Genomic DNA, 15,064 nt, shown 5'->3' with positions numbered 1-15,064 from the left:
GGGGCCGCGCGGAGGTCGAGTGAGTGACGTGAAGTTCGAGCGAAGTCCGCGGGAGGTTCGCGCGTGACGTACGGTGTCAAGACGCTGCGTACGGCGTCGAGACGCTGCGCACGCCCGTCGAGGTGGTGCGAACGGCGTCAAGGCAGCTGCGGGCCGGCAGGCCGTTGCCGCGCGGAATTTTTGAACACGGTCAGTTTTTCGGAGCCCCGTGCGATGTCGGGACCAGCTCAGCACAACTCCATACAGCTCCGGCGATCAAAGTGGGACCGGCCTCGCGAGGCCATACGGCTCAAGCGACCACGTTCGGTCGTGCTTGCCGCATGGAGTTGCATGCTCGTGGGACAGGCCCTTTAGTTTATGGAACTCTTTCTGTAAAAACATAGAATACAGGTAAATGTGATTTGCATTTGCTGAGTTACATAAAAGACATTTAACATTGTCTAAACATTAAAGGTAATAAAAGATAATAAAATCAAAACACTTGAAAACTCTTCATTTAGTCTTCCTGAACATTCATGATCCAACAACTGAATAAAGGGTCGCCTATTCCTTTTCTCCAGAGATGATGTCTGCCTTGCTGAGTTACTCCAGCTTTTTGTGTCTATAAAGGGTCACAGATTTCTTCTCTGTTTTCAAGTTCAGATATGGGAAAGCTTGCTAAATATTCACTTCCATTTGTAACTTCTCAGTAAATTAAGTGTCCATGTCTGCCTATATTTGGACATAGAATACATGCAGGTGTGGGCTGATAGGTTGAAAGAATATTCATGCCACGGAGATTCCAGACAGCGATCATCTCCAGAGAGAGTCTAATCACCCGCACTTAATATTCAATACAATTCCTGTCACAGGCATACAACAACCTCCCCCACCCTCACCCTCACCCGGCCCAACTGACACCACATGCATCCTCTGCCAATCCCTCTATAAAGATATAATTGATCAGAAAGTGCACTGCACTAGCCATATAACTATTAGGTTAGAGGCTGGAAATTCTATCGCAATTGTCTCATCTCCTCAGATTACCTCCAAGGCATAAATCCTTAGTGTGTTTTTATATTTTCCACACGCCTGGATAAATTAAAATCCAGTAGCAGTAAAAAATACAGGACTAAGCAGCCTGCTTCATTGGCACCTGTACTTTTTGTATAGTCATGATAAACTTTTTGTTAAGGTGTAGATATTTTATTACTGAATATGGAATTAGTTATTGTACTGTAGCATAGGTGTGTATAAACAGTTTAGATACAATGGCTTTGGGCTTTTATCCTGGTGTTATAGGACAAGTACTTTGTGTTTTAACAGTAATAATCATTTCCCCTCTATCAGAGCATTGCTACTGCAACTGCAAAGTGTGCAGATCGCAAAACATATTGCTCTTATTCAACTAGGGTTACTCGTTTTTTATTTACTATCCAACAAAGCAATTAGCTATGTCAAGAGTATTTTATTCTCATATGTCCCAGATAGAATTTCTGAATTCCCAATTACCTGTAATTGGTTACTTACCCATATTTTATTTGTATCTGGTTGGGATTCAGCATAACTACAGAAAATGCACAGTGCGAAGAAATGTGTATATTTATATAATTTGAATCACAATGCACTAATGTGAACATTCTTGGTCCTCATTGTGGAGTTTTTTCAAAATAATATATAGTTGTTTTTCTTACGATTCATGTTTAAAAAATGTCCATAATTTTGAACATTTTAAGGTTCAAATGATTGACTGCACCCTGGGTTGCAACAATATTTGTATAAAATTCCAGAAGAGCTCTTTGGTAAACTGCACCTACCATGTCTGTGCTCTTTATTTCTAATGTATATTAGTCCATGTCTGCACCTTTTGCTATGGACTTTATTAGAGCCTAAGAAATTACTGAAACTACATGCCATGCAGAGTCATTCTGTTAGATTATTTAAACACAGAAGTCAATAATTTTTCACTTGAGCCTCTGCATACAAGTGAAATCAACCTTATTCCCCACAAGTAGCGGAACACTTGTTGCCAGATGGCAAGGAGTTGTGAAGAATAAACCTTGTCGTTTTCTTGTCATTCAATATGTGTGAAATCCATGAGCAATCAATTCTTTGCCAAAGACTTACTGAAGTAAAAGGATGCAGAGCTTAGCTTTTTTCCATTTTAGGTAAAACAGAGAGGTCGTTCAAGGTAATCAACATAGGAGCACAGGGACTTACTGAATGAAATTGGAAGCCAAAACCATTTTTAAATACAGTCTTTTCAACACACTTTGCAGGAACAGGAAAACACAGTTTAGAATCACAGAATCATAGAGTCATACAGCATGGAAGCAGGCCCTGTGGCTCCTCATCGATGCCAACCAAAATGCCTCATCTAAGCAAGTCCAATTTGCCTGCAAATGGCCCATATCCCTCCAAACCTTTCCTATCCATATACCTGTCCAAGTGTCTTAAATGCTGTTACAGTATCTCCTCTGGGATCCCGTTCCTCCCTCTGTGTGAAAAGGTGCCGCATGTTCCTATTAAATCTTGACCCTCTCGTTTTAAACATGTCCTCTGGTTATTGATTCCCTACCCTAGGGAAAAGACTGTGCATTCACCTTATCTATTCTCCTCATGATTTAATACACCTGTATAAAATCACCTCTCATCCTCCTGCCCTCCAAGGAACATGTTTTGTCTTTAGTTTTGTGCAATTATTAGATTTTGTAAATCAATCATAACCTATATTTTTATTGTTGATTGTTTGCCAAGGCTCAAAGATTCAAATGCTGGAAAATTCAAATCTACTTTTTTTGGGCACAACTAGTACCCTTGAGGTAAAAGATTGTGGTTGGCACAATTAAAGGATTAAATTGCTACTTTCGTACAAGCCTAGAGTGCTGTACCAACATTATATAAATATAACATGAACCACAGATTTGCTTGCGGTTTCAAACTTTGCCAACAATTAGAAATGAATCCTTTACTCCACGGTTCTTTTTACAATTTAGGAAGGATTATCACCTTTAATTAAAGTGGAAAATACACATAACAGTGTGCTATAAGCTCTTAAGAATGAACTGTTTTGATCAAAACTGGATGATCAAATATATGAATGCTATTTCATACCATGGCAATTTAAATGTAAAAATAAAATTCCTACAGTTAAGTGTGTACAAAAAATGATTCTATCATTAAAAACTCAGCGGACCAGACAGCATCACGAGAGGGCATGAGTAGATGATGTTTCAGTTAGGGACCCTTCTTCAGACCTTTTAACCCGCTGAGTACTTTGTGTTTTCTTTGTAAACCAGCATCTGCAGTTTCTTGTTTAAGAAAGAACTGCAGATGCTGGAAAAATCAAATGTCGACAAAAATGCTGGAGAAACTCAGCGGGTGAGGCAGCATCTATGTAGCGAAGGAATCAGTGACGTTTCGTGTCGAGACCCTTCTTCAGACCGGAAACGTCGCCTATTCCTTCGCTCCATAGATGCTGCCTCACCCGCTGAGTTTCTCCAGCATTTTTGTTTACCTTCTGCAGTTTCTTGTATCTCCGACTTCATCATACCTGATCCAGATATCATACACATATTATTTGAGTCACTGATTGTTTTTAAAGGACCACTGTTATAATTTATAAGAAAGCTTATTTATTTACTGTATGATATTTCCCATGGCTGTGTTTACCATGAGCAAAATACAGTTCTAAACTAATTACAATCTAAAGGGTAAAATCTGTGTAAGTGCCCTTCACGGAGAACAATTGCATTACACAAGCCAACACACTAGCCAATGCCACATATCAAATACATTAATATAAATACATAATGCTCACTATTGAATTGTGTTTAGTGCATTGCGGCATAGAGTTGCAATGTTAATGATTGCTTAAAACAAAAATGTAAGGACCATAAATAGAAAGATATTTTTAATGTTAAATATCTCCTTTTAACTGCGAAAGAAACAGTTAGTTATTATTGAGTGTGCTGAAATCTGAACCCACAAACACAAAGGCAGATGGTCAAACCTGTGCGTGTTAAGTGCCTTTAATGTAATGGAAGTGATGTTACTATATTTTCTTTACATGTTTGCAGTCGTGTGCTTCAGTCTTTACAATATGTTACAGGCATGAGTATTTGACACCCATTCTATGGCAAATCCCTATTTTCTTGGATAGAGATTCATAACATGATGCCAGAGAAAAAGGTAAGTCACTCAAAGATAGTATTTGAAGTTATTTCATTTCAGTATATACATTGTGTTTTATTTACAAAAAAACATTATTGATTCATCTCTTTTATACACCAAAGGACTTTCAAGCACATTTCTTTAACAACTTTTTTTCTAACAATATATCATTCTTAATACTCCAAAACAAGCACTTTTAGGATTGTCCAACAATAAATACTATTGACCAGAAAGATACTAATAATTATTACAAGCAAGTTCTGCACTTTTTTTCATGTTGAATAAAGAGTTACTTATTGCTTGATACATAATTTAAGAATATTATTCTTTGCCTTATGATGTAAACACCTGTATTGCTCAAAACTGGGGACAATTAGAAGTTGATATTGAGTATCACAAGATCAAAATATAATACATATATAGCTGTAAATGGGTATCTGTATAAAATATTTACTATAAGTGAAACAAAGAATACCTATGTCCTCTGAATTATTTACATCCACTATTTTTTTCATGTACATATGTTGAATTGTCCCATTGTTATATATCCGGAAATAGTGCATTAATTTTCCCCCTACATTTTCCAATCTTTTCAATGAATCAAAGGAATTCATCCTAAATTGCTTCTGAGGAAGGTATAGACTGAACTCTGAACCATAAAGTGTCTACTTGCCATCATTCAAGTTTTAGAAACTCCAATGAACATTTTATTGAACTCAGGAATTGACTTGTATTCTTGGTCATCATCCTACAAATGGGACAGATGCGATTTCTGAGGTGGAGGGTAAGGGAACAATATAAATGCTGGGTATATTTCTCAATATTCATAAAATCCATTTTTGTGAAGCAGGTTTTGTCTTTAGTTATGGCCCTGATTTTAACCTTTAATAAAAATGTATTTCAGTGAATGGAAATCATGTGATATTCCTTGCTTATGCTTTCAGACACTCAGTAACTATTTCTTTTACAACGCCAAGCAATGTGATTCCTTTTCCCTCCCTCTCCTTCCACACAAGCGATATCCGTTTAGGTTGTCTCCATTAATATTTATTTTGGAAATATTAAAACTAATTCTGGGCTACAATGTTTTACTTGCTACCTAACATGGTGTATTTGCCTGACCTGACTTGCTTGTTTCATTCCACTGCAAACTCTTTTGAAATATTTTGAAATAATGATGCAAACAACATTGTAATTGCATGGAGCAACATAATTAAGCATTTAAGCATCGTGTAAGCATGTAGGGGTCTTATATTGCTCACGACACCCCACCATATTTCCTCATCTATACCATATGAGATCATGACACCAATTGGTTCAAGGGGAAACTTTCTAGGATTTGTACAATGTCGCGAATGATTCTTCCATTTGTTTGATATTTACACAACTTTTTGACCAATTTTACAAACGAAATGCACAGAAACATTAACTATACATTGCAGAGAAACATCCACCAGATGGAACCCTTCACTTTTGTTTTTGGTGAATGACATTTAAATATCATTCAAATAAATAGAATAGGAAGAAGGGAGGGGAAGAATGTCTCAATGATATGTCATTGTATAAAATGTCCTTTGAAAATTAATGCCACTTATGATTGTTTTTCCAAAGAAAAGTATTGCTAGAAAAATGTGTTCAGTTTCATCAAATGCAAACATTCAGGTATGTCAGATCCATTAAGGGATCTTTGAATTAGCTGTTTTCAGTCCATTCTGGCACCATGCCAACTCCATGAACTGAGTGGTATTGATGTGGTGAGAGGGTTCTTGACATGCCATGTGGATACAAGTAGTCAGAAGGTTGAAGATTGCTTGCAGACTGAATCGCAGCTTGAGGAGCACACGGCCTGACTATGGGCTGGTGAGAAACTGAGGTCTGATGCTGAAACATGTGGGTATCCCCTATCTGTGGAGACGTGTGGTTGGTGACGCCACTGATGCGAGGCATTAATGGGCTCGATGTGAAATGCGCTGAGAAGTGTTGGTAGGGTATTCGGTCCATGGGCTGCATGGCGGTCACTGTGCAGCTACTGTATGAAGGAACGGTGGCCCAAGTGTTACAACTTATGTCATCGAGGCTGGAGCCAGCGTCCGTTCCTGATGTAGATCCAGCATACATGCACGCCTGCCGTTGTGCTGACTCAGTCCTGTAAGACGGAGCAAGATTTTGCTGTTGGGAGTAACTTGGCGACCTGTAGAAAGGGTCATCATCTTGAGGTGGGCTTTCCATAAATGACTTCTTGAATGGATGCTCAGTTGAGGGGCAATCTTCTTCTACTGCTTACATAAATAAATCAGAATGGAATCAAATTTCAGTTAATGAGAAATCTATGTATGAAAAAGCACAGATGTCATTTAATTCTTAGCTTTTGTCAGTAAATTTGATGAAAATGATCTTATAAACAGCATAGTCGTATATGTTGAAGATTGACACAAAATGCTGGAGTAACTAAACGGGCCAAGGAGCATCTCTGGAGAAAAGGAATAGGTGACGTCTCAGGTCGAGTGCCTTCTTCAGACTGAGAGCCAGGGGAGAGGGAAACTAGAGGTATGAATAGGCGCAGAACAAATCAAAGCTGACACCGATCACCCAGGAGCCCACAATGGTTCATTGTTGGATGTGGAGGAGGTGAGACGAAAGGGATACGAACAGTGATACTAGCAGGATGACTAGTGTGGGGGAGGGATGGAGAGAGAGGGAATGCAAGGGTTACTTGAAATTAGAAAAAACAATATACATATCACTGGGTTGTAAACTGCCCAAACAAAATATGAGGATGGACCATTATTGATTCCTGGGTAACCGGTGCCAGCTCTGATTTATTCTGTACCTTTTCATACCTCTAGATTCCCCCTCCCCTGAATCTCAGCCTGAAGAAGGGTCTTGACCCGAAACGTCACCTATTTTATTTCTCCACAGATACTGCCTGACCCACCGAGTTACTCCAGCATTTTGTGTCTATCTTCGGTGTATACCAGCATCTGAAGTTCCTTCCTACACACATAGTCGTATGCTACATGTACACCGTGTACTAAGTGTCTTACATCTCTGGGCCACTTCAAATCAACATGCTCAAGTTTCATTTCACATGCATGAATGTAATGTCTTGGCTCACATTCCATGTCATAGCAAAGAGAAGAGGCAATGCCAGAGGTGCCATACTTTGGGAAGAGACACAGAACTAAAGCATTTAGCCCGCACTGATGAATATTAAAGAGTCTGCAATAGTATCTGAAGAGCAACAATGGAGTTCTTCCCCAACATCATGGCAAACATTTAAGCCTTAATCAATGTTACCAATGCATCGACTATCTGGTCTCAACCACATGTTGGTATATATTAGTAGGAATGAACTGCAGATGCTGGTTTACACCAAAGATAGACACAAAATGCTGGAGTAACTCAGCGGTTCAGGCTTGTCTCGATCCAAAACATCAAGCATTCCTTCTATCCGGAGATGCTGCCTGTTGTTGGTATATATTGCCCAGGTTACAGCAGTTACCCTGCTTCATTAGTTGTAATGTGTTTGAGAATGTCATTGTTATAAATAATCCATTTCTATGCACATCTTTTATGGATTGGAAGATAGTGTGAAACAGGCACTTCAGCCCATTGAATCCATGCTCACATTTGATCACCCGTTCACAAGAGTTCTAGGTTATCCCACTTTTGCATGCACTCCCTACACAATTAGGGCAATTTACAGAGGCCAATTGATACACCAACCCACATGTCTTTAGGATATAGGAGGGAACCATAACACCTGGAGGAAACCGGTGCAGTCACAGGAAGAACATGCAAACTCCACCCCGACCCCACACCTGAAGGCAGGTTTGAACCAGTGTCTCTGGTGTTGATGAGGCAGCATCTCTCCCTGCTGCACCACTGTGCTACCCTTCATCTTGGAAGACACAAAAAGCTGGAGTAACTCAACGTTTCGGGTCAAGACCATATGTTTCCCTTTCCCCTTCTTTCAGTCTGCAGAACGATCCCGATCCGAAACGTCACCCATTCCTTCTTTCCAGATATTCTACCTGTCCCGCTAAGTTACTCCAGCATTTTTGTGGCTATCTTCCGTGTAAACCATCATCTGCATTTCCTTCCTACACATACCTTCATCTTGGTAGTCTGGGGCTAACAAGTCATTTCCCTGTCTTTCACTTCTCTCAAATCACAACGTGTGAACACATCAGCGGTGAGATAACAATTCCCATGTCCATACTTCAATGAGTTTATTAGCCAAGGAAATATTCTGGCACCCTTTACTTCTGCGTTGTCAAGGGATCTGATAATCAGCCTCTGGTGGTATATTTTGCGAAAGGGTTACCTGCATAAGATATATCTCCCCAAACGCTATCTCTTGCCTTCAGCTTCCATACGGCAAAGTATTGCTAAAATGCACTTAGGGAGAAACCGTCGTGACAAGCCCAGCCTGTGTGAGGTTGAGATGGGATTTGCAAGGTCACATGTTCGTTTCACATCACAGCATTCCATCTAGCCACTGTAGCTCCAAGAGTTGTTTATTTTTTGACACTCAAGCGGAATAGATAACTGGTTATTTGGAGAAGCCACCCACAGGATAGACAGTTCAGATTTCTCAGTGGGAACACTTGAGGTGCATTGCTACTTGTCAGTTTATTTTCTACATCTGTTCATGCTCGATAGTACGGCGCTGCAAAGTGCAGCGCTCGCAGCGTTATTGGAACTGGAAAACAGTTTCAGTTTCAGTTTAGTTTATTGTCACATCATGTACCGAGGTACAGTGAAAAGTGTTTGTTCCGTGATAACCAGTCAGCAGAAAACAATACATGATTTGCAATCGAGCCATTTACAGTGCACAGACACACGATAAGCGAATGGCGTTTGGTGCAAGGTAAAAGCAGTAAAATCCTATCAAGGATAATCCGAGGGTCACCAAAGAGGTAGATTCACCAAAGGGGAAAACATTTAATTTCCCATTCTAACGTGCGCTATCTATAAACCTTTTCGCCATATAATATTTCAAGCTAGTATTAATGTCTGTGACAGATTGTGTGGGGGTGCACAATGAAGCGCAGTGGCCACGAAAGACGCCTTACCTTTCCTTTTGTTGCAATGATATAGCGGACTCTGTTCCTGGGACAGTGAGTACGGGTTGGGAGGCAGCAGCTCCTGCGACGAACTGGATACGCCGTTCTCGCATTGGTACTGAGAATTCAGGCTGTTAGACACGGGCAACACTCGCACCTCCCCGCTGAACTGACTCGCAGCGGACCCCACACGTTGTCTAACCGTGCTCCGGGGAACCACCGGGTATTCTTTACTGTAGGCATAATTGCAAAAGAAAGCACGTTAATGTCCAAGAGAGACACAACATGCTGCAGTAACTCAGCGGGACAGGCAGCATCTCTAGATAGAAGGAATGGGTGACGTTTCGGGTCGCGACCTTCCTTCAGACCGAAGCGGTCAGATGCCCTCAATACTACCCTCATCCCTAACCAGTCTGAAGAAGGGTCTCGACCCGAAACGTCACCCATTCCTTCTCTCCTGGGATGCTGCCTGTCTCGCAGAGTTTTCCAGCTTGTTGTGTCTATCTACCCTACTAATACTACTTCGTGGTTGCGGTTCTACGACTTGATCAGTCTGGTGACCTTGAAGAGTTACACTTCACATGCCATTTTCAACATTTTTTGCATGGTTTGAAAATGATAACTAAACCTTTACTTTTTAATTATGTGTGATTCCCTCCTCGCCACCTTTCGTTCTGTCATTTCCAAATACATGGGGCTGTGTGAACATGCAGAGAGCCCGCGCGTACACAACGGGCCGAACGTCCCATGCAATTGTAAGAGAAATAGCCTTAGGAAAACCTCGCCTTCTTGTCTACGGCCAACAATGGCTTGGTTTCAAGATAGGCGTTCGTTGGCTAGTTATGATTTATTGTTTTGGCCAGGTTCAGTGGACGCCTGATCTCAATCTTTGAATAAAAATATTCTTGGAGCAGGTCAGCGTTTGGAACGTCTGACCCAACAGAGTGCTGTCTAAAGTCCAAATCTGACCCATTTTAAAGTGGTCTGCAACAACCTTTCCTTATCTCGTGTTCTACGTGGTCTCTGGATGAAGCCGGGTTTTGATGAATTGATTGGATGATACAGCATGGATACAGGCCCTTCAGCCCGCCGAGTCCAAGCTGGCCATTGATCACCCGTTTACTCTAGTTTTATGTTATCCCACTTTCGCGTCCATTCAATACATTCCAGCAGATCGAGCGGGGCAATAAACGTAAGAGATATTTCACTAAATGTGAGGGGAATTGACCGAGAGTAAACCGGTGAAATACAAAAATGCAACGTATTTGATGTATCATCCCGGACAGCTTGCATTTATTTGGTCTATCTGTATCACATACAATGCAGGGGTGTGCAAGCAAGTTACCTTTGCATTCGTGACATTCTGTGCAACTCCATATCATCGCTCCCACGAAATCCCTTTGCAAAAGGGTTATTTTCTATTTTAAGTTGGGTAATCTAAATTAGAAATCGAAAAATGTTTTAAATTCCTTAAATTCCTTAATAAAATATTTTAAAACAGCATCCCCGCGTAGACGCAACCCGTACGTCTATAATGACAATGCAAAAACAGTGAGCTTGACGTTAAGATGGACTTTAAGTGCATATCTGACCCATTATTTTTTCAACGATAGACACAAAGTGCTGGAGTAACTCAACGGGTCAGGCAGCATCTCTGGAGAGAAAACATGGGTGCCGTTTCGGGTCGGGACCCTTCTTCAGACCCTCTAGAGTAAAGTGATGTGTGAAAAAGGTCCCGACCCGAATTGTCACATCATTTTTTTCTCCAAAGATGCTGCCTGACCCGTTGAGGTACTCCAGCCATTTATGTCTATATTTGGTATAAACCAGCATCTGCAGTTCTTTGTTCATCTTCAACTTTTCTTATTTCACCGCGTGATTTTTTTTTCGTGTTTAAAGAAAGTACGTGTTTTTACTCATACCTTCCGAACGTTTTTAAACACAGTTAAGACTCAAGTGACTGAGGATGCAAGAAAATGTAAAGTACTGGAGGGACTCAACGAGTCAAGCAGCATCTGTGGAGGGAATGGACGGGCGACGTTTCGGGTCGATACATTTATTTTTTAATTATATTGTCGGTCTGAAACGGGATGGAGCACATGTCGGTATACTTTATAGTAACGTTAATCTGTCAGTGAATTGTGTAAAGCTAAGCCTGTGATATAAACCTTTGCGTCTTTTTGCGAGGTGACCGGTCATGCTGATTTGGAAGTTTCGTTATCGCCTAGAAATCCAATGGGCACAAAAAAACTGGTCGAAAAGGGAATCTAAAAGCCTTTGAATTGGATTTCGTTGCTGAATAATTGCAAACCCGGCTCAAAGAGGCGGTATAAAAGTGCCCATGCTGTCCAGGAAACTTCCAAGTAATGTCTCAAGTAATTTACTGTCGCTTTCCAAACACACGTGTTAGCCGCTGCTTTGTCTGAATTGATCGGACGTTTGGTATGTTGACCATTATAGCTGAGGTCTGCCAAGCTACCAAGAGCCGACTCCGGCCACGTCCGTTCCAGGTATTGCTGGTGCAACAGTCACCCTTGCTAGCACTTAATGAATTAGCCAGGTCAGATTGAAAATGAAGACATATAGAACCTAGTTTTGTGTAGGAAAGAATTACGGATGTTGGTTTACACCGAAGATAGACACAATATGCTGGAGTAACTCAGCGGGACAGGCAGCATCTCCCGACCCGAAACGTCACCCAATCCTTTTATCCAGAGATGCTGCCTGACCCGCTGAGTTTAGTTTAAACTCAGTTAATCTAGCATGTTGTGTCTATCTTCAGTAGAACCCAGTTTTTATTATTTCTTACTTTATTGTTAAATGTATTATTTATTATTCTAAAATAATAATCTTTTATTATTATTATTTGTAACAAAAGTTGTCATTATTTGTAACAAAAGTTGTTATCCCACTGCTAGGAAAATGTACGGCCAATATTTTACACAACTAAATATCCTGCAGTGGATATTTTGGGCAAGTCTAAAGGACCAATTCAAACCTTAAAACTTTCCGTATATTCCGTGAGCAACGTGTGTTGGCGATTTTGAAAAGTCTTTTTCCAAAATTCTTTGCTTTTAAGGTGAGAAAATATTATCCCGTGCTGATCCCGTCAACGGCACAACGAGGTGTAATTAGTCTACAAGTAATACTCAACAGCGTAACTTTGGGAGCTGGCGTTAGAATCAATTGGGTTTTCGTAAGTGTGAAGTCAGGGCGCCGTGGCATTATATAAATACAAGGCAATACGCCACGGAAGCACCATAAATCAGAATGGAAAACACGCGGGCTGAACTATGAGTAATATGAGCTGAACTAACTTTCATATTTATAAAATATCTTTGAGTTATTTGAGTTTAAAATATCCATATTATGTTATTTTATAACGTATCGTATTGATAGAAAATAGCCAACTTCGATTTAATGTCTCAAATAGTGCACGCATTCTTGCTTTCAGAGTTATGCATTGGACAAGTATTTAATATACTATGTATCTAATAACACGTCATTATTTTATATATTTCCAACAGCTTTTTTGATAATATTTTCGATGAACATACCATTAATCTCAGTATGAAAATATTAGTGAGTTATTTTTGTGCGTGCTTTGTGTTTCATTTGTCTTTCCTACACAAAACTCCGGTCAGTATTTTTGTGTCTCAATGATTATATGATAATATGATAATATAATCATTAAGCAGAGAGAGGGAAGATGAGAAACGATAATGACGCGTTGCAAGCTCATTGATGATTAAATATTATTTTCCCAGCTAATCACAGGTTACCTTACAAAAAGCTTCAAAGTCACATGGCAGAACCTAAACGGCTTTATACTTAACATGCCCATTTTAATAAAATGGATAGCAGCATTCAATTGTGCTGAGCACAAAACCTTGGGGAGTAAATGCCGCTATGTGTATTTCTAATTAATTGTCCGGCCGTGTACTTGTAAAGAGTTTTAAATTATGTGCTTCTCAGCCAAATAATGTATCCTGTTACTAACTTTCAACCTGCCAGTTTTGAATTAATTTGATATTTGTTCCTAAGAAGCTTACACTTTCTAAGAGGCAGACATTGATTGGCACGGCTCATTTACACGAATGTTCCCTTGCTGTTAAATTGGTGAAAATCCTCGAATCCCAAGGACCACATTTCAAAGGTGATTTTTTTTAAAGGACGTCTCCTTGAAATATTTTACAATCTCGTGAAGAATATTAATATCTTGTTCAAAACCCCAATCTAATGCTGCAAAACCTTGGACTTGATGGAATTTCAAGGGAAACGCAATCTTTTTTTCATTAAAAGTGATAAATGTCAGGTCGGTGTTGCAATTGGTGAACTGCAGGTGAGGCTCTTGCTTTGATTGTGGTTGGAAATTTAAATGAATTCCAATTCCAAGGCTCGACCTTTTACTGGGATAAACGTTGCTGGAGAACGTGTTTGCCCGTCAATTGTTTAACCCGACGGTGAGGCAATTGAACAGAACTATAAAATATGGTGTTTCCCCCTCCTCAGATCGTTCAATGACATCCGCCAGAGTGATTGTTGATCTTTGCAACTTGAATCCTCAACTAATTCCCCAACTGGCGTTATTTCACTAAAGGCGGAAATTAAAAATTAGTCTAAACTTTTCATTTGTGGTGAGTTATTAAAGTGTCCTCATATAGTGCAAGCCGCACTCAAGATCCCTGACGGAACAAAAAATAAGCGGCCTTAATCGCAAACGGTAGACATCTGGAATAAAAGCAGAAATATCCAAAATATACCGCGACCCATCAGCATCTAATAATAAAATGAAAACAATTTGGGGGCGTGTTACTTGGTGATCTGAAATTTACTGTACACACATCTTCCCAATGTTAACTATCTATGTTCTTAGAATCTGAGAAACTATATCAATATCCGTGTAATATAAATAAACAACAAATAAATATTTAACGTGTGTCCATGAAATTAATAATTAAACTATAGAACTAAAGTGTCACGTTCGTTCGCAATGTACCGCAATAACAACATCCACTTATCGATTGCGACCTGTCCATTTTGTTGCCCAATTTCACGCCGGGCCAGTGATCGATAAAACCACAAGACTGGATGCTGCTTCTCATTACAAACAATATGTTGGAAGTGAAATTTGGGATTACATGGATGTGAGTGGGCGAATGGATTCGAGGTGGTTCAAACCCACTTCACATTCTTACCTTGTGGTTTTGATACGATGTGACCGCGATAAAGGAAGTTTCAGCGAAAACATGGGTGCAGAAAGCCGTGTTTTTCGACCCAAATCCGTTATTTTCGTCGGCCTTTACAATATGCAACCTGGGCTGGTATTTGTGCATCGAATTTAGAATAATCTAACAAAGGAAAAGATGGAAAGTAAATATTCGGATCAAAACCAAGGATTTAGATTTAGCCTTTTATCAGCTTTGTGGTGGGTATTTGCAGAAACGAGAACGAGAGAAGGAAGCGTGTAGGGTTTCTCTTTGCGTAGGAAGGAACTGCAGATGCTGGTTTAAACCGAAGACAGACACAAAAAGTCAGCGGGTCAGGCAGCATCTCTGGACAGGAAGATTGGATAACGTTTCGAGTCGAGACCCTTGCTCAGACCTCTTTTTGGTTTTAAACACTCGGGGAAAGATCGCCACATAGCTCGTCTTTTTCAATTCCCCCACTTCTGTAATTGTCCTCAACCAAATGGCAATTTGCCGGCAACGACGGGAACTGTTGTCATTCCGGGGAGTTTCGCCCAGAGTGGCGGCGTTTTTTTAAATTTTGGAAAGCACCCAACTTTCCTTCGCTCCATAGATGCTGCTGCACCCGCTGAGTTCCTCCAGCAATTTTGTGTA

At 40.2% G+C, this 15,064-nt stretch overlaps 1 protein-coding gene across 5 annotated transcripts in view; it reads right to left on the bottom strand.

Annotated features, from left to right (window-relative positions):
• Nucleotides 1–3,877: 3,877 nt before the first annotated feature.
• Nucleotides 3,878–15,064, bottom strand: part of tbx5 (T-box transcription factor 5) — a 28,602-nt gene continuing 17,415 nt past the window's right edge. For 4 of the 5 annotated variants that reach the window (XM_033043132.1, XM_033043133.1, XM_033043129.1 and 1 more), the window contains exons 6-9: nucleotides 14,420–14,572; nucleotides 10,567–10,658; nucleotides 9,231–9,454; nucleotides 3,878–6,431 (exon numbers count right to left, since the gene is read on the bottom strand). In XM_033043132.1, coding sequence (XP_032899023.1) covers nucleotides 5,845–6,431; nucleotides 9,231–9,454; nucleotides 10,567–10,658; nucleotides 14,420–14,572 — 1,056 coding nt within the window. In that variant the 3' untranslated portion in view covers nucleotides 3,878–5,844. The remainder of the gene's footprint in view (nucleotides 6,432–9,230; nucleotides 9,455–10,566; nucleotides 10,659–14,419; nucleotides 14,573–15,064) is intronic. The other variant, XM_033043130.1, reaches the window with a different exon arrangement.

Source organism: Amblyraja radiata, chromosome 25 (genome assembly GCF_010909765.2).
Source record: "Amblyraja radiata isolate CabotCenter1 chromosome 25, sAmbRad1.1.pri, whole genome shotgun sequence".
Classification (NCBI taxonomy): Eukaryota; Metazoa; Chordata; class Chondrichthyes; order Rajiformes; family Rajidae; genus Amblyraja; species Amblyraja radiata.
The sequence above is the reverse complement of the archived record's forward strand: the minus strand, read 5'-3'. Positions and strand labels throughout refer to the sequence as shown.